The 22893-nt window shown below is 41.2% G+C and overlaps 1 protein-coding gene across 9 annotated transcripts in view; it reads left to right on the top strand.

The window, feature by feature from the left end:
* Positions 1 to 22893, top strand: part of POC1B (POC1 centriolar protein B) — a 199705-nt gene that overhangs the window by 5784 nt on the left and 171028 nt on the right. For 4 of the 9 annotated variants that reach the window (XM_023222740.3, XM_023222453.3, XM_023222405.3 and 1 more), the window contains exon 2: positions 9128 to 9212. In XM_023222740.3, coding sequence (XP_023078508.1) covers positions 9128 to 9212 — 85 coding nt within the window. Of the gene's footprint in view, positions 1 to 8071; positions 8442 to 9127; positions 9213 to 9854; positions 14867 to 22893 lie in introns of those variants that run through there. The other 5 variants (XM_023222584.3, XM_023222522.3, XM_023222337.3 and 2 more) reach the window with 3 other exon arrangements.

Here is a 22893-nt window from a genome sequence, read left to right as displayed (position 1 = left end):
CAAAAGAATTACCATAGGGCTCAGCAATTCCATTTCCTGGGTATAAAGCAGCTATATAATTTTACATTCCCACCAGCAACTTACGAGAGTTTCCATTCCTTTACATCCTCACCAACACTTGCTATTATCTGGCTATTTGATTATAGCTATTACAGTGGGTGTGAAGTAGGTTTTGTGATGTTGATTTATATTTCCCCTATTGCCTAATGATGTTGGGCATCTTTTCATGTGCTTATTGGCCATTTATATACTTTTTTGGTGAAATGTCTATCAAATCTTTTGCCCTTTTTTAGGTGGGAGGAATATGTGTTTGAAGAAAAATGAAAGTTTAATGTTACAGAGAATGAAAGGAAGGGCTTATTTTGAAAATGTGGTAAGAACTAAGTGAAGTGAAAGAAGTGAGTCTTGAAAAGATTAGGGAGAAGAGCATTCATGGCAGAGGAACTAGCAAGGGTTGTGAAAAAAGTATAACACAGTAATGGGATAGAAAATGGCTGGAAGGCAGAGCCACAGCAAATAGAGTGGTCTAGGACAGGGATCCCCAACCCCTGGGCCATGTACCCGGTACTGGTCCATAGCCTATTAGGAACGAGGCTGGACAGCAGGAGGTGAGCAGCAGGCGAGGAAGCCAGCATTAAGGCCTGAGCTCTGCCTCCTGTCAGATCAGCAGAGGTGTTAGATTCTCATAGAAGCATGAACCCTATTGTGAAAAGCACATGCAGGGATCTAGGTTGTGTGTTCCTTATGAGAATCTAATGCCTGATGATCGGAGCTGGAACAGTTTTATCCTGAAACCATCCCTCACCTCCATTCCCCTGTCTATGGAAAAATCGTCTTCCATGAAACTGATCCCTGGTGCTAAAAAGGTTGGGGACTCTGGGAAGCCTCTTTGAGGAGTAACATCTTAGTCAATACCTGCTAGCCATCATCAATTCCATCTTGCCCTCATCTCTCTCATCATAGTCACTTGGAAGGTCTGAGTGATGCTTCACATAAACTGACCTTCAAATGCATAATCTTAGGATTGAGATGGAGAGGGAATGGGGGAATGTACCCTCTTTTCTTTCTAGTGGGAAAAGTAAGTAGAAACCTATTACAACTGTCAAAATAAAAGGAATTGGCTAGGTAAATTGTAAATTATTACCATGATTTGACATTTTTTGGAGACACTAAAAGCTACTGCATTTTTTTTTTTTTTTTTGGTAAAAAGGTAAAAATGAAAGTCTAAGCCCTAGAAGATAAGTTACCAGATTCTTAGAATATGTAAGATAGCCATTCACCAGGTACTGTTGGTTCAGGACCAAGGACAGCATCTAAGTGTTTTTTGTTTTTTTTTTTTTTCCTGCCCCCCTTCCCCTGCTCATTTTAATTACGCCATACCCAAACAAGTATCTCTTTATGTTTCTACTGCTGCTACTTCAATAATGCCAGAATCTATCAATTCTTGCAGCGCCTTCCATTTGGGGGAAGAGCATCCATGGCAGAGGAACTAGCAAGGGCTATGAAGAAAGTAAAACACAATAATGGGATAGAAAATGACTGGAAGGGAGAGCCACAGCAAAGAGTGGTCTCGGACAGGGATCCCCAACCCCTGAGCCAAGTACTAGTACGGTCTTGTAAGGAACCAGGCTTCCACTGTACTGAAGTTCATCCCATGACTGTGATGCCTTTACTAATGTGCATTCTTTCAACACTTTACCCCTATTTTCTTCATTGAAATAACATACACATAACATTTACCATTTAACCATTTATAAGTGTGTATAGTTCAATGATATGACGTATATTCACATTGTTTTGTAACCATCACCACCGTCCACCTCCAGAACTTTTTCAGTTTCACAAACTGAAACTCCACACACCTATTGAACAATAATTCCTCGTCTTCTCTCCCCGCAGCCCCTGGCAAATGGTAAACACCATTCCACTTTCCTTTTTTTTTTTTTTTTTGAGATGGAGTCTCGCTCTGTCACCCAGGCTGGAGTACAATGGCATGATCTCCGCTCACTGCAACCTCTGCTTCCCGGGGTCAAGCGATTCTCCTGCCTCAGCCTCCTGAATAGCTGGGATTACAGGTGCCCACTACTGCGCCCAGCTAATATTTGTATTTTTAGTAGAGATGGGGTTTCGTCATGTTGGCCAGGCTGGTCTCGAACTCCTGACCTCAGGTGATTCGCCCACCTCGGCCTCCCAAAGTGCTGGGAGCCACCGCGTGAGCCACCGTGCCCGGCCCATTCTACTTTCTGTGTTTCTCCTTACTACCTTTTTGTTTACTCTGCTGACTGTTACAGGATGGTTCATTGGCAGCATAAGCATCACACCTAGGAATCTGTATTTACTATAAATGTAAATTATTGCACCCCATTCCAGACAGACTGAAACAGAAGCTCTGGAGTAGAATCTGCATTATAACAAGTCCTTTGGATGATTCTGATGCCCGCTAAAGTTTGAGAACCATTGATCTAGTGGCTTTAAATGTAAAAATCAGTAGTCTTTAGTACTTTCAAGTTGTAAACCTACCACCACTAATTCCAGAACATTTTCATCGTAATCCCTCCCCATTCTTTCCTCCCCCAGTCTCTGGCAACTATTAACCCACTAATTCTACCACTTTAAAAAAATCACAATTGAAGTCCTTCTTCCCCTGTAAGTCTTTCCTGATACAAAAACATTTCCAAAGACCAATCAAATGTCTTAAGTACATTTGACACTATTGAAATACAATAATATGATTATACAGATATTTTGTAACATTCCCATGGTTATGATTGACCTACTGCTTCATATAACTTTCATTGATTGTTTCATGTGGTGAGTCCTATTTCCCTATTTAGATTCTAAGCTGTTTGACCTAAGCATCCCCATCAATGTATGAATGGATACAGAAAATGTGATATAAATTATATATATATGTGTGTGTGTGTGTGTGTATATATATAATGGAATACTATTCAACAATGAAAAAGAATGAAATCATGTAATTTGCAAGAACATGAATAAAACTGGAGAACACTATGTTAAGTGAAATAAGCCAGGCACAGGAAGATAAACATTACATGTTCTCATTCATATCTAAGAGCTAAAAAAGTTGATCACATGAAGATAGAGAGTGGAATGGTAGATTCTCTTTCTCCCAGAGAATGGGAAGGATGTGTGGGTGGGAGGGGGGAAATGAAGAGAGGTTGGTTAAAAGGTACAATCATACAGTTACATAGAAGAAATAAGTTCTAATATTTGATAGCAGAATCAGGTGACTATAGACAACAATAATGCACTGTACTAAAATGGCTAGAAAAGACAATTTGAAATGTACCTGACATATAGAAATGATAAATCCTCAGGTGATGGATACCCTAAATGCCCTGACTTGACCATTATACATTCTATGCATGCAACAAAATTTCACATGTACCCCATAATGTACAAATAGAGTGTATCAATAAAATTACAAAATACTTTAAATTATTGGAGGACAATGATCATGTTTTCTATTTATTTTGTAGACTTTTTCAGTAAATATAGAGCTGACCAGCCACAATGTCCGCTTTCAATCAATGCAGAAAATATTTATTGTGCCTCTACTATGTGTCACAGATTATGATGCTTATAGAGTGATACTAAAATGTGTAGAACACAGTTCTTATCTTTACTGACCTTTCACTATGGTAAGTGCTGGTAGACATATAAACATAATGTGGATGTAAATGTCGCAACATAAAATAGTGCTAAGTAGAACTCTAACTTGCATACCATCAGGACCCAAAGGAAAAATAGTAAGTTGTATTTTTATAAGGAGAAATAGGTTCAGAGAAAGAGGATTTCACATAAACATATCGTCCTGAGATACATTTCTTTGTGTATAAGTTGGAACAAGAGAGTAGCACAGGCATTCACGAGTACAGAAACAGCTCTAGCAAAGGCTCCAAAGGGTGGACGTGTGTAGTTAACTGCAATGGCTTAAGGACTGGCCCAGGGGAGATGAGTGGTTAGATATAAAACAGGACTTGGTTTGAGGCATTGAAAAGTGAACTTAAAATGCATTTTAAAGAAGATCTATGGCACGATATGCCAGTGGTTCCCAAATGTTGATGCATATTATAATCACCTAGAAAGCTTGTTTGAAAACAGATTTCTAGTATTCACACTAGACCTTCTAAATCAAAACCTCTGGGGTGAGGCCTAAAAATCTTTACTTTTAGCAAGCTACCCCGGTGAATCTTATGTTATTTGTTGGTAAATGCAGGGTGGACAGGTGGAGGGGAGAAATTTTGAAGTTAGAAAGCAAGTTGGTGTTACTGAAATATTCTAGAAGGCAGAAGGCAGGGTCTGTGGAGTGACAGGAGCCATTGGACAGAAAGATAGGAAGATAAAACATATGGTGAGGAGCATGCCTGTAATCCCAGCTACCTGGGAGGCTGCTGCAGGAGGATCACTTGAGCTCAGGAGTTCAAGGCCAGTCTAGGGAGCCCATCATATATATATATATGTATGTTGAGGATGTAGTTGATAGGACTTGGAGACTGAATGTTGACTTAAATGAATCATGCAGTTTTCAAAAGTGCAATGCATTATTGATTCAAACCCATCTTGTACTTTTCCATGTGCTCTCCTATACTTTGAAGGAAGTGTATCAATAAGGGAGTTCCACTGCCTATAAACAGGCTCAAAGTATGTTCACTCCAAGTGCTATATAGTAAGGTGAACAGTAGATGGCACTTTTGTACTACGCTGAATTTCCAAATTTGAAGACCAAGGAAGAACCAGTGCTAAAATAAAAACAACTCTTTATAATGCCCAAGTAAATAAATTCAATTTCTGTTTTGGGGGAACTGGAAAAGAAGGGCTAATTAGAGGTCGGTTTGTCCTACCTGGCCTGCAGTAAAATCTTGTAGGTTTTTAAATACTGATCCTGCTTGTCGCTCCCACCCATATAAATGATTAGGTTGCAATCCAGAGAGGTCTAAATAATCATTGTAGCAAGTGGAATTAGGCTTGAGGTTAGAAAATATTTCCCCAACTTAGACCACATTTCCAAATTTCTACCTCTGAGCTTTCACTATTTGCAAAGGTGAAGAAAAGCAGAAAAGAACAAAATCAACTATGGAAAAGAACAATGGGAAGGGCAGTTTAGAGTAATAAGTGAGGACAGTGGAATGAAAATAAAGGAGATATTACTTTCATTTTATAAAACTTATTATTAAAATCTTGGCAAAAATGCAATGTTTTATACATTTATAATACATCTGCAATCACACAAAAGTCATGACAGTGATTAAGAGAGTGGATTCTGGAGGCAGACTACGAGTGTCTAAAAATCTCAACTCTGCCACTTCCTAGCTAGCAGTGCACCCTGGGCAAGTAACTTAATGTCTCTGCATATCAATTTACTCATCTATAAAATGGAAATGGTAATAATAGCACATCTCTAATAAGATTGTTATGATTACTAAATGTCAAAATCTGTAAGGTACTTAGAAAAGTCCTAGCATGTAGTGAAAACATAGGTAGGTATATTAGTCCATTCTCATGTTGCTATACAGAACTACCTGAGACCAGGTAGTTTACAAAGCAGAGGTTTAATTGGTTCATGGTTCTGCAGGTTGTACAGGAAGTATAGCTGGGGAGGCCTCAGGAAACTTACAATCATGGTGAAAGGCAAAGGGGAAGCAGGCACATCCTACATGGCTGGAGCAGGAGGAAAAGAGCAAAGGGGGAAATGCTACACACTTTTAAACAACCAGATCTCATGATAACTCACTCAGAACAGCAAGGGGGAAATCCACCCCCGTGATCCAATCACCTCACACCAGGCCCCTCTTCCAACACTGGGGATTACAATCCTACGTGAGATTTCGGTGGGGACACAAATCCAAACCATATTAGTAGGTGACAAATTTTTTAAGATAAACGTTAGGTGATAGGAGTAATAGGTAGTTTCCCTCCCATCTTTTAAATTTAAAACATGTTTCTTGATAATTGAGAAAAAAAGTAAAAACTAAACTTTTACTAAAACAGTTAAATAAAAATCTATACTGTTTTTTCTTTTGAGCTAGTTTCTAAATCTCCAACTTCTTCCTTTTTCTGCTTCTGCTCTGCCCAATATTAGATACAACATGGCTATGAGTAATCCTGAGGTCCTGATTATTCTTCAGCTTCTGGTATTATTATTTTATTATTGTGGTGAAAAATCTGTAATGAAATTTACCACTTTACCCATTTTTAGGTGTACAATTCACTGGCATTAAGTACATTCACAATGTTGTGCAAACATCACCACTATCTATTTCCAGAACTTCATCATCCCAAACAGAAACTCTGCACCCATTAAGCAGTAATTCCCCAGTCTCCCTTACCCCCAGCCCTAGTAACCTCTATTCTACTTTCTGTCCTTACAAATTCACCTATTCTAGGTACCTCATATGAGTGGAATCATACAATATGTTCCTTTGTGTCTGGCTTATTCATTTAGCGAAATGTTTTCAAGGTTCATCCATGTTGTAGCTTGTATCAGAATTTCATTTCTTTTTATGGCAGGATAATATTTCCTTATATGTATATATCACACACATTTTGTTTATCCATTCATCTGTTGGATACTTGGATTGTATCCACTTTTTGGCTATTGTAAATAATGCTTACTTTGAACACTGGCATCTGTTGGAGTCTCTGCTTTCAATACTTATGGGATATACCTAGCAGTGAGATTGCTGGATTATAAGGTAATTTTAGGTTTAACTTTTTGAGGAACTGAAACTTTTTTTTAACAGAGCTACATCATTTTACATTCCCACCAGTATCCAGCATTATTTTAAAATAATTTTTAAAAATATTTGTCAGGCTTTTAAAATAAGTCAAACCTAAACTGGGAATATATAGCAAAACTAAGAGTCCTGCAACAGTTTGCTGACAAGTTGCTGGTATCAACACTCTTAACATATCATCTCCTAGACTAATGCAGTGTTTCTCAACATAGACAGCCAAGACTCCCATAGTAATCATCTATGGAGCTTGTTACATCAGAAGGGCCCTGGATCCCACCTTGTATATGTTGATTCAGCATCTCTGGAAATGGGGCCCCCAAATCAACATTAGAAATGCTAAAGCATGAGACTCATCAACCCTAGATTGCTGAGTTCTCGAAGGTAGGGGAAATATCTTAGTCATCATTGTGTCCCTCAAGGGCAAACATACAACAGATATTTAACAAGTGTATACTTAAATTAACTAACACCGTAATCTAAAGCCTACCTGTTTAGTTAAGTACCATATTCAATAAAATTAAACTCAATCACTAGACAACTAGGGAATCTGTAATTAAGGTGTGTAGCATATCTTTCATTTGCATAAAACACATATCTTACCAGCTGTGCTCTATTATGCCTTTTGATGTAGCTAAGGATCTTTACACTATATGTAATTTTCAGCTCAGAACACACTTTGAGGCAGGGTTAAAGAAAAAAAAAGTATATGGACTTGGAATTAGAAGAACTGCCTCTGTGTGACTTCTAAGACCAATATCTAGGAATCAAGTTTATAACTTGGAAACATTGAAAACATTTTGTAATTCTACCAACTACATTGTTTGACTGAAGCACAAATGATACTATGTGTGACAAAGTCTGCTGTAGAAAGGTGGTCTCATAACAACAACAACAACAAAACCCAACAAACCAAAACCATGTTTCCAAGTCTTCCTAAAGACTTTAAGTATCCAGCTGTGTAAGTTTAGTGCTCTAAGGTATACGCAAATCAGCAAATGAGATTGGAAACATATCGCAGAACATTATTAAGTGCATGCACGACATTTATTCATTCATTCACTCATTTCATTCATCACGCACATCCAGCATCTATATCAATATCCCGCAGGGCACTGTACGGAAAACAGTGGCTAAATAAATTCAAATCCGCCCTCCGGGGATTTAGTTCCTTTTAGTATATTAATAACTAGCAAGCTGCCCCACTTCAAAGCTTTACGTCAACAAAATAAGCGGTAGGGGATCACCTTAAACGTCACGGGTGCTGTCTCTTTAAAACGTAATAGAACTCTGATTGCATCGATTACAGGCTCACAACTCCCATTCATCGCTCTTATTCCGGTCCTGGTTACTACCCCACTTCCTGACGTCAAACCACAGGGAACGCGAGTGTTAGTAAACATGGCTTTGGTGTGTAGCCACAGGTGAACCGGAGCATCCCTCCCGTCCGCTCTTTACAGGGCTGGCGGTGTCTCGGGGCTCGGCTAGCCATGCCTGGAGCGCGGGGTTTGACTGGGCCGCCGTTGTTGTAGTGACCGGGAGGCGCTGCCGCTCTGGGCAGACGGTTCCGGGAGCCGCACGGTCCCCTCTCCTGCCCCATCCCCTCCCCTCTCCTCCCCTCCCCGGGTTCCCCCACCCGCAGGAGCCTGGGGCGGACCACTCCCCCCGATGGCCTCAGCCACGGTAAGAACGGGTTGGAAGTGCGGGGGGATCCCTCCCCGGAGCCTGTCCCGCGGGCTGCGGAGCCAGGTCCGGGCCGAACCCGCACCTGGCGGGAGATGGAGGCAGGTGTCCGCAGCCGGGTCCTGAGCCCCTCGTCCCGGGGCGTCAGTATCTCACTCTGCCACCGGGGTGGACGGAGTGCGGAAACCAGACACAGCTCCCGGGAGCTCTTCCCCGAGTTCCGGAGCTCCGGACTGAGCCGGGCGGTCCCACGGCCCCCAGAATTCTTGGAGGGTTTCCGTGGAGCGCCTACGTCAGAATCACCTGGGAAGTATTAAAAAAAAAAAAAAAAAAAAAAAAGTACCAAAGCCGAGGCGCATCCTAGCACCTGCCTGCCCTGTGCCAGCGGGCGGGGCCCGGGAACGTGCATGTCAAAGGGGCCGCGGTTCCTACGATGCGCTGGACTCTGGGGAGCGCGAACAGAGCGTTTCGCGGGCTCTGCGGGGAGAGCTGGCCCCGGCGTCTCCCTGTAGCCCGACTGGGCGCCGCGCCCGTGGGTGGGCTGCTGCCCGGCCCCGCCGCCCAGCGAAGCCGCCGCCTGGGTGGCCGTTCCCAGGCCGGACTCCGGCAGAGTGGCAGCGTCGATCCCGGCCCCCAGAATTCGAGGTCTGCGGCGGCTTTCAAAACTTGACAACTTTCCTTTCCAGGAGGACCCCGTTCTGGAGCGTTATTTCAAAGGCCACAAAGCTGCAATCGCCTCCTTGGACTTCAGCCCCAACGGCAAGCAACTCGGTAAGTCTTATTCTTGTTTTGCTTTTGTAATGAGACAAAAGCTCCACGGGCCGGAAACCTTTCCTCCTGTCCGGGCAAAGTCCCTAGGAGAACGGCTAGGGGCCTGTATGGGGGTTGAGAGCACCCGGAGACTAGGGCCCAGCGCAGCGGGGCGCAGCTGGGGCCCCCTCGGCCATCCCGGCCCCCGGCCCGGCCAAGAGTCTCCTATCCAGCAGTCTAGGCCTGGCGGACGACTTTCGCAAACTAACCACCAGGAGGAGTGAGTGGAAAGGGGAGGGGTTTGTCCTCGGCCCGGGAAGGGTGGGGTGTTGGCTGGAGAGTTTGTGAAAAGTTGTGAGCCGAGCAGGAGGAAGTGGGGAGAGAGGAGTTGGGCTGTGCCGGAGGTCGAGGACCGAGAGGGCTCAGGTGACCCCTGGAAAGCCCAGGTGGCTGGAAAGAAGCCCAGCGCCTGCATGAAAGGAAGAACCTGCCGGGAAGTACCTGAGCTCGAGCTGTGGGTTCCGCCGCCCTTCCCCTGCGTGGTGGCTGGGTGGCTGCGTCTGCGCCCCAGCCCTGAGAATCCGGATGGCGGTGAGGTGGACTTGGGCAGGCAAGAGCTGCCTGCTGCTGGCGTTTTTAACAGTGGCCTATATCTTCGTGGAGCTCTTGGTCTCCACTTTTCATGCCTCCGCAGGAGCCGGCCGTGCCAGGGAGCTGGGGTCAAGAAGGCTCTCAGACCTCCAGAAAAATACAGAGGATTTGTCTCGACCGCTTTATAAGAAGCCCCCTGCAGATTCCCATGCACCTGGGGAGTGGGGGAGAGCCAGCAAACTCCAACTCAACGAGGGTGAGCTGAAGCAGCAAGAAGAACTCATTGAGAGATATGCCATCAATATTTACCTCAGTGACAGAATTTCCCTGCATCGACACATAGAGGATAAAAGAATGTATGAGTGTAAGTCCCAGAAGTTCAACTATAGGATACTTCCTACCACCTCTGTTATCATTGCTTTCTATAATGAAGCCTGGTCGACTTTGCTCCGTACTATTCACAGTGTTTTAGAAACTTCTCCTGCAGTCCTTTTGAAAGAGATCATCTTGGTGGATGACTTGAGTGACAGAGTTTATTTGAAGACGCAACTTGAAACTTACATCAGCAATCTTGATAGAGTACGCTTGATTAGGACCAATAAGCGAGAGGGGCTGGTTAGGGCCCGTCTGATTGGGGCCACTTTCGCCACTGGAGACGTCCTCACTTTCCTGGATTGTCACTGTGAGTGTAATTCCGGTTGGCTGGAACCGCTTTTGGAAAGGATTGGGAGAGATGAAACAGCAATTGTGTGTCCTGTTATAGACACAATTGATTGGAATACTTTTGAATTCTATATGCAGACAGGGGAGCCCATGATTGGTGGGTTTGACTGGCGTTTAACATTTCAGTGGCATTCTGTCCCCAAACACGAAAGGGACAGGCGGATATCAAGAATTGATCCCATCAGATCACCCACCATGGCTGGAGGACTGTTTGCTGTCAGCAAGAAATATTTTCAGTACCTTGGAACATATGACACAGGAATGGAAGTGTGGGGAGGTGAAAACCTTGAGCTGTCTTTTAGGGTGTGGCAGTGTGGTGGCAAATTGGAGATCCACCCGTGTTCCCACGTGGGCCATGTGTTCCCCAAGCGGGCACCGTATGCTCGCCCCAATTTCCTGCAGAATACTGCTCGGGCAGCAGAAGTTTGGATGGATGAGTACAAAGAGCACTTCTATAATAGAAACCCTCCAGCAAGGAAAGAAGCTTATGGTGATATTTCTGAAAGAAAATTACTACGAGAGCGGCTGAGATGCAAGAACTTTGACTGGTATTTGAAAAACGTGTTTCCTAATTTACATGTTCCAGAGGATAGGCCAGGCTGGCATGGGGCTATTCGCAGTAGAGGGATCTCTTCTGAATGTTTAGATTATAATTCTCCTGACAACAACCCCACAGGTGCTAACCTTTCACTGTTTGGATGCCATGGTCAAGGAGGCAATCAATTCTTTGAATATACTTCAAACAAAGAAATAAGGTTTAATTCTGTGACAGAGTTATGTGCAGAGGTTCCTGAGCAAAAAAATTATGTAGGAATGCAAAATTGTCCCAAAGATGGGTTCCCTGTACCAGCAAACATTATTTGGCATTTTAAAGAAGATGGAACTATTTTTCACCCACACTCAGGACTGTGTCTTAGTGCTTATCGGACACCGGAGGGCCGACCTGATGTACAAATGAGAACTTGTGATGCTCTAGATAAAAATCAAATTTGGAGTTTTGAGAAATAGAGCACAACAGCACTTTCGTCATGAGCTGACAATAGCATCAAGAAAATCAAAGAGCCTTAAGGGCCTCAGTGAAGATTGTATTTTATTTTATCAAAAGCCACCTAGCAGTCATCTGTGGTGCACTGGAAAGCTGGGGTTCATTTGAGTGCTGCTGTTTAATATTTCACAGTGCCTTACTTACATGGGTTATTTTATATAAGAGCTTTGTCAATATGGTCTCTTCTTAAAAGAAGTTGACTGTGAATTGAAACACACAAAACACTTAAGTGCCAGACTTAATATTAAAGAATGTAAAGGTCCAAGTAAAATGAGGTATGATTTATGTTGATGGGTAAGTTCACCGCACATCCCATTTTTTAACAAAACTCACGAATGTGCAGTTGGACCTATTGCTGTTTTCATTACATAGAATTTGAATTTCTTTTTCAGCCAGCACATCAAATTTTAGATTTCATTTTTAACCTTTTTTTTCTAATCAAAAAGAAAATTGAGCTTAATGCAAAAGGCCTGGTTTTAGAGATACGTGTAATTGGAAGAGGGCATTTGTTTGAGTGTGAGTTTAGAGGCCTTTTTAACGTGCAGACGTACCCATATCTAAATGAAATGGGGAGATATTTACATTCCATACTTTGAAAACTTGAGCTATTGGACTTCACTGATCTATATATTAATACCTCAAATTCCTCTGATTTGTAAGCTGTCCTCTCTGTGAATGTGTTTGTGTGTGCAGGGCATTTTCTGATTGCACTTCCTTAAGTTATGAATGTACTAGAAAGGGACTCATTCCGAATACTATGCCTCCCTTTGTGAATGCTTAATCATTTAAAGTAAACACAATTGAGGCCTCTCTGAAGTTAAACCCAACCATGTTTATTAAAATGTGTGAAACTGAAAGTGGGCTAGGTTCTGCCAAGGCTGTGGAACTCTCCTACGAATTCTGCTGATCAGGAAATTTAAGAATTTATCTTTAAAATGCAAGGAAAAAAGACTGCCTTGGCAGTTGTGAATGCTGCTTTCCATCTCCTAGCACCAAGCCTGGCACTTAGGTGCCCCTTTCAGTAAGTGGGTGAATGAATGACTGAATGAATGAATGGCTCAGCTGAGGAATGTGACTTTGGTCAAGTTATTTGATGTGTTTGGGCTTGGTTTTCTCATCTGTAAAATGTGGGTGCTGGATTGGATCTTAAATATCCCTTTCAGCTCTGAAATGTTGATTATACAGTATATTCTTTCCAGATTCACTCACTGTGCAATCTTTACAATACTTTTTATCTTTTCACTTTTGACATAGGTAATGTTGTTGAGCAGTTGAGCAATGTTCAATCCAGTTGTGAAGCTGGAGAAGAGAAATGGGTTTTAAAAATTAAGTGAGCTGAGGCCGGGCGCCGTGGCTGACACCTGTAATCCCAGCACTTTGGGAGGCCAAGGCGGGCGAATCACGAGGTCAGGAGATCGAGACCATCCTGGCTAACACGGTGAAACCCCGTCTCTACTAAAAATACAGAAAATTAGCCGGGCGTGGTGGTAGGCACCTGTAGTCCCAGCTACTCGGGAGGCTGAGGCAGGAGAATGGTGTGAACCCGGGAGGTGGAGCTTGCAGTGAGCCGAGATTGTGCCGCTGCACTCCAGCCTGGGCAACAGCGAGACTCTGTCTCAAAAAAAAAAAAAAAAAAAAAAGAATTAAGTGAGGGGAACTCACCTGAAGTGGTTTACTTCTGTGGGTTAAGAAGTTTTAGTCAGTGTTTATAGTCGTTTCATTTTGATAATTGTTGAACCAATTTTGTTTTTAAAACCTTTAGACTCTAAAAGTAATATTTTGACTAAGAATATAAATATTTCCAAAACTAAATTATTTGGGAAGTAAACACTTTTTTCTTTAAGTGTTTTTACTGGTTTTATACCAATATTATATCCAGAAATCACAGGATGAATTTAGAATTAAATCTCAATTAGTACACTTTGGCCTAGATTTATGAAAAATGCATGCTTCATAAAGAGTCCACTGTATTCACGAGTAAAGTTGATTTTAGTGTTTACTTGATGACTTGGAGAGTAAGAATTTTGCAAAATCTAAATTAAGGAAATTCTTTAGGATAACATTTGAAAAAATAAAATTGGTATGCAATCTTGAATATTTTCTCTTTTGCCTCGTAAAATGAAAATGCATTCATAGTTTCTGTAAGTTATTTAGCAACCTTGAAGTTTATCAATGAATTGTCCAGATTCCACATGCAGCATGCTTGGCCCTGCATTTAATTTAAGAAGGGTTAATAATAATGCTCTGAGTTTTTCAAAAGGGATTCTCCTAAACCCACCCACTTCTCTTGCCCAGGCTGCTTTTTAAAAATACTTTTTATTTTTTACTTATTTTTAAATTTTCTCTATTTATTTTGTTTTCTTGTTAACCCCCTATTATATGGGATAACTAAAATTGTTATATTTTGAAAGTACTTACTACATTATTTTTATTTTAGTACCTTGATGCTCCTATCAAAAGGGAAATGAGGTTTTAAAAAATAAAGTACCTTAATTTTTTATTGACTTTTTGCCCTAAATTGCTAGGTGTGACCCAGCAATCTTTTAGGAAGAGATTTTACAGTGGTGCTTTATTTATGTCAATAATCCAGTATAGTTAGGCTGTTCATTCCTCATGAGTACATAACAGAAAAGCAGGACTTTCACATTTTCATATTTAGGCACGTTCTAATTTAATTCCAAAAATACTCTGTAATTCTACATTTAAAAAAACTGACTCCCTAATTTGAATTTATTAGTACCAAAGCTCTCTTTTGCTGTAGACAATTAAGAGTTGACCTTTTCAGTTAATGTATATGCTTAAAAACAGTTTTAGGAAAATATTTGATAGATAAGGAGTTTCAACTTTAAATGTTCACTGTGTCATTTAGTGTCCAACTCTATGGATACATGGACTATCTAAATAGGCATTTTTAGTCATTAAAAAAAAATTCTAGTCACCAGGAGGATCTCTATCTCTCAAAATAACTTGTCTGTAAAAGAAAATTTGTTTACTTACCCATTAGTAAGTTCCTACATATTCATTATATGATGGCAAATCAAACTTTTCTAGGATGAAGACAGCTTATTTTTAAGTTGTATGGTCTTAGTTGGTTTAGGGTCTCAATTTTAATTAATAAAATACTTGGTTTTTATTTGCTTGTCCTTTTGAATTCCTGTTTTAATAATTTTAAAATGAGCACAAAGAATGTTGAAGTTCAGATTAATCTCTTCTGAATGATTTTTTTTCTCTGTGATGAGTTGTTTCTGACTTTTTTCCTTTTGTATTTGTAATGTTGATTAAGACATAAAATAAAAAGTGTGCCTGATTATTTTTGGAAATAGATTGTGATTATTTTAGCCTGTGGGAACGTACTCCTGTGTATATATTTATAATGGCAATGGAAGTAAGTTCAGCTTGCAGTTCTTTTACTTACTTGAAAATTCAGACAGTAGATATTTAAAAAGTCAAAATTCCCATATTATTTTACAACGTGTAGTTAATCAGCAAGTATTCGGAAGGGGTGTTCGTACTATTATTTTATTAACTACTCATGAGCAAACTAGAAAGGATCAGGGATCTCTGGGGCCCACTTGGGCCACTATAAAAGGAAGCAATGGGGACCTGGACATATTAGCACCAATTTCACTACCCTGGGTGGAAAAGAAAAATGTCTGTCCTCTAAACCACAAATCCTCATATTTCCCTGGTCCATAAAATGCAATTCCCTTCCCCCAGTGGCATGTCTCTTCCTCTTTAGTGATTCCTAAATCCCTATACCCCTGTCTCTCTCTGGCCAGACACACTGCCTGAGAATGACTATTATAAGGACTCTAACATCAGATGGTCTTATAGCTGCATTTAGCATATATATATAGGTGACCTAAACATATTTTCACGAATTTTTATACACTTAAAAGTTCCTGCAAATACTTGTATTCTAACCTTACTCTCTTACTAAGTGACTCGCAGCTCTGTATAAATCACTTCATCTCTCTGTGTTTCAGTTTCACGAGTATAAAAAAGACTGGAAAATCCATAGAGACAGTATGTTAGTGTTTGCCAGGGTCTGGGAAAGGTAGGAATAGAGAATGCTAACAGAGATGAACTTTTGGCAGGTGGCAGGGGGTAGGGGATTATGAGAATATTCTGGAATTAGTGATAAAAGTGCAAATGTTAGACAAAACACTGGTGTACTTTAAAAGGCTAAATTTTATGGTATTTGAATAATATCTCAGTTTTTAAAAAATACCTCAGGTAAAAAAGCAGGCTGGAGAATTTCAGATGTCTCAGAAAAGATTTCTCTTTCCATGCTAGACCTCTTTGCATGCCTCTGTGCACGCTAGACTTTAGAACAGGCTAGTAAGATTTAGTATTAATAATACTTGAATCATTTTGTAATTTGCAGAATTAAGAAAGTTATACATATATATGAATGAGTCAGTCTGCTTAGTGTTAGGTGGGGCTTGAAAATAAGTTTATATGGGAGTTTTTCCTAAAATTTCAGAGAAACTTCAATCAATCCTTTTGGACAGGAGGTGGAGATTACCGTAAAAGGTGAAACAAGTTCCTGAGTTGTATAGTTATCCACAGCAGAAATGAAAATTAGAGGGCACATTAAAATTAGCTTCAGGACTTCCTGAGGCTGTGTCATGTTAAAAAAAAAAAAAAAGAAAGAAAGAGAAGTCCTTCTAACTTAATAATTTTTGAGATACTACTTTTTCATTTGTGCCAAGCTTTATCAGTCTTCCAGGCTGGGCTAGGAGTGATATCTACTGCAGGCCAGCAGTGTCTTTGGGTGTCTGGTCACCATTCTAACCTGTCTATTTGCATTTATCTAATCCTGTTCAAAAGGGGAAGAGGAGGCAGTCTATTTATTTACTACTCCCTTATTTAGTTAAAGCTACTGTATTCCAGATGCCATTTTATGCTCTGGGTTTACATAAAGAGGGGAAGAAAGCAGATGTGCTTCATAAGATGATATGAAGAGTTCATGGTCCAGTGGCAGAAACAAATATTAACAAGTAAATACAAATCCATTTGTCGGTACAACTTGATGAAACAAAGGAAAGCAGTCAAAGCTGTGAAGGAAAGGAATAGTATGCTGCTGCTGGTTTTTTTTTTTTTTTTTGAGACCAAGTCTCACTCTGTCGCCCAGGCTGGAGTGCAGTGGCATGATCTTGGCTCACTTCAACCTCCGTTTCCCAAGTTCAAGTGATTCTCATGCCTCAGCCTCCCAAGTAGCTGGGACTACAGGTGCATGCCACAGTGCCCAGCTAATTTTTGTATTTTTAGTAGAAATGGGGTTTCACCATGTTGACCAGGCTGGTCTCGAACTCCTGACCTCAAGTGATCCACCCACCTCAGTCTCCCAAAGTGCTGGGATTGCAGGTGTGAGTGAGCCACTGCACCCAGCCATAGAGTGCTTTTTAAAGGGAGGGTAACAGTGGAGACATCCTTAAATTTATGGGGTCAAGGAATACTTCCCTGTGAAAGTTAGATTTAACTGAAGACCAGAGGAGAAGTTAGCTAGGTAAAGACTAAAATGAGAATAGCATAGGCAAAGACCAAGACTGGGAAAGAGCTGTCCTAGATCAAGAAAGTGTAAGAATGCCAGAATGGGTAGAACCTGGTAAACAAAGAGAGATGAAGCTTCAGGGGGAGGCAGAGACAGCTTAGGCAGGGCCTTGAAGCTATAGTGGGTTTAAATGGTGACCCTCCAAAAGATGTGTCCATGTCGTAGTCCTTGGAACCTGTGATGTGACCTTATTTGGGGAGAAAAAAGTCTTTGTAGATGTAAGTCTGCAAAGGATCTTAATGATTATGAGATCATCCTGAATTATCTGTGTGGGCCCTAAATCCAATGATGTGTCCTTATAAAAAACATACAGAGGAGATCAGAGGAGGTCATGTGAAGCCAGAGGCAGAGATTGGAGTGACATAGCAACAAACCAGTGAGTGCCTAGAGACACCAGGAGCTGGGAGAGGGAGGGAATGAGATATTCCCTAGAGCCTTTGGAGAGAGTGTGGCCCGGTCAACACCGTGATTTCAGGCTTCTGGTTTCCGGAACTGTGAGATAATAAATTTCTGTTGTTTCATGCCTCCAGGTTTGTGGTAATTTGTTACAGCAGCTACAGGAAACTTGACATGTTTTAGGATTTTGTTCTGAGAGTGGTGGAAATTGTTGGAGGGATTAGTAAGGGAATAACATGATTTGTACCTCAAAAGGACCACTCTGGCTACTATACAGAGATTGTACTATTAGTAGGGAAGTCACTTAGGGGGATTATAGTAATACCAGCAGATGATGGTGATTCAAACTAGGATGGTGGTCTTCAAATTACTGTGATGGTATGGGCAAGACAGAAATTTGGGAATTATTAGCATATAAATGGTATTTAGAGTCATGAGAATGAGTGAGATCACCTGGGAAGAATGTAGAGCAATGAGAACAATACCCCATGTCTGAATATTGAAGATATCCAACCTGTAGATCAGAAGAGGAGATAGCAAAATAACCTAAGAAAGAATAATCAGAAAGATAGGAGGGAAAGCCATTATAGTAGGGTATCATGAAAGCCAAGGTTAGGAGTGGGGTAGAAATGTTGAAGATAGAGACAATATTAAATTGTCATTAGAGAGAGTGGAGAAAGAAACTAATAGAGAATCATGCACTGCTTTGGAGTATATAAGACTCATGTAAACTTAGTTATCATAAATGTATAGTGTTTCCAGTCTGTTTGGGGGTTGGGGTGACCAGCAATTCTCACTGTTATAGTTATGATCTCAGAAAAGGCAGAGTGCTTGGGATTTTTGCCAGGGGAATTTGAAGGAAGGAGGGAGAGTCAAGGGATTGAATGTTACATGTATGAGGGGGATTATAATTGAATTAGGAGAGAAACGAAGGTTATAAATTGGTTAGTGAAGTGAAGATGGTGAGAAGAGAGCCTCAATGGAGAACATGGGTCTGGATGAGAACATGGGTCTTGGAGTTCTGGATGAGATGGAAGTGAGTCATAAGGAAAGCAAGTTGTCCTGGTGGGTTGCAATCAGAGATTTGAGAAATGTTCATGTTCTGCTGGTGACAAGATTTTTAGAATGAGCGACTGAGGAGGCAGGAGAAAAAAGGTCTTTGGAGAGGCCCTATTTTCCCCTTGGTCTGAAATGTTCTTCACCACCTCACCCTTTATTTGGCTGACTCCCTGTCTTTCACACCTCCATTTAAAATGTCCCCGGTCATTCTATCTAACTTAAGATTCCACCTCCACACAAAATAAAGCTTCCTGCTTTATCTTTCATACCTCTTAGCACAATTTAAAATGATATAAAGCCAAGCACAGTGGTGCATGCCTATAGTCCCAGCTACTCAAGGGGCTGAGGCAGGAGGGATACCTTGAGCCCAGGAGTTTGAGACCAGCCTGGGGAACATAGCAGGACCCCATCTTCAAAAAGTTAATATAAATAAATAAATAGATAGATAGATAGATACGTTTGTCTGCGTTTCCACTTGAATTTAAGCTCCCCAATTAGAGATTTCTGTCTGCTTTGTCACTTAGGACTCCCCCCTTTTGCCACAATGCCTTACATGTTGCTGGGGTCATGTATCTGTTGAGTTAATTCATAGTGCTCAGAGTTGAAATGGAAAGGGAGACTGTGACTGAAGTAGGTGACATGTGAAAGAGAAAATGATTGCTGCTTGAAAGGTGACAGGAAACTTGGTGTCCCCAAGCAGAGTCAAGGTTTAAATACTTAAGGAGGAAGAGGGACTTACAGAGAGGAGGATGTGAATACAAGAGGCATCATCTAGTGGGTGTTGTGGCCCAGTGGTAAATTTTGAGGAGAGAAGGCATGGGTACCAGGGTCAGCTTAAGGGGATATCCATAGCATTATGGGAGTGAAAGTTTGCACAATGATTGATGACCAGAGAGACTTGAGGCTTCAACTTCTGGTCATAATTAGAGGAAGTAGGACCTGAAGCATAGTGGATTTTTTCTTAGTAGACTCTAGAAGGTAGGATATACTAGTATGTTCTCCCACTGCAATAAAGAAATACCGGAGGCCAGGCTCAGTGGCTCATGCCTGTAATCCCAGCACTTTGGGAGGCCGAGGCAGATCACCTGAAGTCAGGAGTTCGAGACTAGCCTGGCCAACATGGTGAAACCCTGTCTCTACTAAAAATGAAAAATTAGCCAGGTGTGGTGGCACGCGCCTGTAGTCCCAGCTACTCGGGAGACTGAGGCAGGAGAATTGCTTGAACCCGGGAGGCAAAGGCTGCAGTGAGCTGAGATCGTGCCACTGCACTCCAGCCTGGACGACAGAGTGAGACTTCATCTTAAAAAAAAAAAAACATAAACAAAAAAAACCCCCGAAACTGAGTAACTTACAAAGAAAAGAGGTTTAATTGACTCACAGTTCTGCAGGCTGTACAGGAAACATGGCTGGGGAGGCCTCAGGAAACTTAACAGTCGTGGTGGTAGGCGAAGGAGAAGCAGGCACATCTTACATGGCCAGAGCTGGAGGAAGAGAGAGAAGGGGAGGTGCTATACACTTTTAAACAACCAGATCTTGTGAGAACTCACTCACTATCACAAAAACAACAAGGGGGGAAATCTGCCCCTATGATCCAATCACGTCCCACCAGGCCCCTCCTCCAACACTGAGGATTACAATTCAACATGAGATTTGGGTGGGGTCATAAGTCCAAACCATATTATAGCGGCTCTTAGGTTTCACAGGATGGGTGGAAAGGTGATGAGAAAGAAGAGGATGGGAGAAAACAAAATAGCCTTTGAAGTGTTATCATCCCTTTTTATGGTTGCAGAAGCTGAAATTTCAGTAACTTGCCCAAAACTATAAAGCTATTAGGCAGCAGAGCCTAGCAGTTGTCCCCAGTCTTTTTGGCACCAGGGACTGGCTTCATGGAAAACAATTTTCACAGTAGGGTTCACACTTCTATGAGAATCTAATGCCGCTGCTGATCTCACTGGAGGTGGAGCTCAGGCCTTAATGCTTTCTGGCCTGCTGCTCACCTCCTGCTGTGCAACCCAGTTCCTAATAGGCCATGGACCAGTACCAGTTCGCATCCTGGGGGTTAGGGACCTCTAGCCTAATAGAGTCTGGTTTGAGTCTGATTCCAGAACCATACCCTTTTCCATTAGGCCAGTCATCCCTTTCCTAGAGGGCCACGTTCACGTTTAAACAAACAGTAAAAGCCTTTAAAAGTATTTTCACATGGTTTGCAGAATCTGACCTGTACTTTAGAAGTTTCTGTTGAAAATTGCATAATTTTAAAATTGAAGTTGTTACTTCCCCCACTTTTTCCTTCAAGGTTATTCTGTCATTGATTAAATCCTTCTGTGACGTGGTTTGCTTGTACGACAAATGATAATAAAGAACAAGTTAATCTTTCCTTTTTTGACTGAATAGAAGCAAACTGAAATTTGGAACTTTTTAGTTACTTTCCCTCCAGTGAAACCATAATAAAAGTTTGCCAAATATTTTTTTTTTTTTCAAATTCTTGATGGCAGCCTATGTGGTACTTTGTGGAGCTTCTCCTATTATAGCTTAAAAAATTACTAAACCTACAAAAGCTGAAAAATTACAAAAGCTAAACTAATTTAGTGTAACACTGAGAGGTAGTAACAGAGTGCATTGTTTCTCAAATTTCAGTGTGCATCAGAATTCAGTGAGAAACTTGTCAAAAATTTATATTCCCAGGTCTCACCCCAAATAATGTATAATTTACTAGAAATACGTATTTATAACAAGGACCCTAGTAACTCTGATGGAGATAATTCATAAATTCCCTTTGCTTTGAGAAGCACTGGTTTATTGGTTAAAAGCCTAGGCTTTGGAGTCTTGTAGAAGTGGGTTAAAAATTGAGCTCTTTTCACTTTTCATCTATGTTACCTTGACCAGTTACCTAACCTCACTAAGCCTCATTTCCTCTTCTGTAAAATGGAGATAATGATATTTATCTGCCTTGTTGTTAGGATTAAATAAAGTAATACTTACAAAGGTGCCTAGTCTGGAGTCCAGTGATGTAGTCACAGCACACTGCAGCCTTGACTTCCTGGGCTCCAGCCGCCTGCCTCCCTCAGCCTCTGGAGTAGCTGGGACTACAGGCATGCACCACCAAGCCCAGGTAATTTTTTAAATTGTTTGTAGAGATGGGGTCTCGCTGTATTGCTCAGGCTGGTCTTGAACTCCTGGCCTAACATAGTCCTTCTGCCTTGGCCTCTCGAAGCCCTGGGATTACAGGCATGAGCCACCATGCCTGGGCTTGAGACTTATGCAGTATTGAAAAATACTAGACCCATAGTACTAATTCAGTAAAGGTTTCTGTTGTTATTGCTAGTCTTCAAAGACGTGAAATTTGAATAAATTAAATTCAATTTCTTCAGCTTGTCATTACTAAAGATTACTTTTTAAAGCACCCACAGCTCCTTTAGACCCAGCTTATACTAGCAAGCTAATTACTTAGTATCAGCTAGAAAGCAAATATGCTTAGTTATTTCCTTATTCAAGGCAAACGGATTTTAAGTTAGTGCCGTCTCTTAATTATATTATTATGCAGTGCTTGCATAGTACAAACTACTTCTGACCGTATTACAGTATTAAAGTTTGTCTAGTCAAGATTGGAATATTGTCTTTTTATTGTACAACCCTTTCCCTCACTTCCATCTAGGTTTATTGTTGTTTTGAGACAGTCTCACTCTGTCACCCAGGCTGGAGTGCAGTGGTGCGATCTCAGCTCACTACAGCCCCGATCTCCTGGGTTCAAGTGATTCTCATGCCTCAGCCTCCCAAGTAGCTAGGACTATAGGTGTGCGCCACCACGCCCGGATGATTTTTTGTATTTTTAATAGAGACAGGGTTTCACCATATTGGCCAGGCTGGTCTCAAATTCCTGGCCTCAAGTGATTCACCTGCTTTGGCCTCCCAAAGTGCTGCGAGTACAGTGAGCCATTGTGCCAGGCCCCATCTAGGTTTATAGATGTATGTCTGGGGATTGCCTTTTATTTTTCATTTCTTAAAAATATTTATAAAAGAACTCATTCTTATAGATTTCTTTAGAAAATTTCCCTATTCTTCCCCTAAATAAAGCAGTCTGGTATTTCTTTTGTGACTCAAAGGCAAGCATGAATCTGGAAATGCAGCATAAAGTACAAAGTCATGGCACCATGTGAAACTAGAAAGCTGAGTTTATTTTCAGTAATGGACTTTATAGTAGGACATAATGGAGGTAGAAAATATAGAGAAGGACTTCTGAAATAATTGAAAAACCCAAGAATTTCTATATGAAGCTAATCTGAATTATCAGGTTTTTTTTTTTTTTTTTTTTTTTTTTTTTTTTTTTTTTT

This window comes from Piliocolobus tephrosceles, chromosome 10 (genome assembly GCF_002776525.5).
Source record: "Piliocolobus tephrosceles isolate RC106 chromosome 10, ASM277652v3, whole genome shotgun sequence".
NCBI classification, from domain to species: domain Eukaryota; kingdom Metazoa; phylum Chordata; class Mammalia; order Primates; family Cercopithecidae; genus Piliocolobus; species Piliocolobus tephrosceles.
The sequence above is the reverse complement of the archived record's forward strand: the minus strand, read 5'-3'. Positions and strand labels throughout refer to the sequence as shown.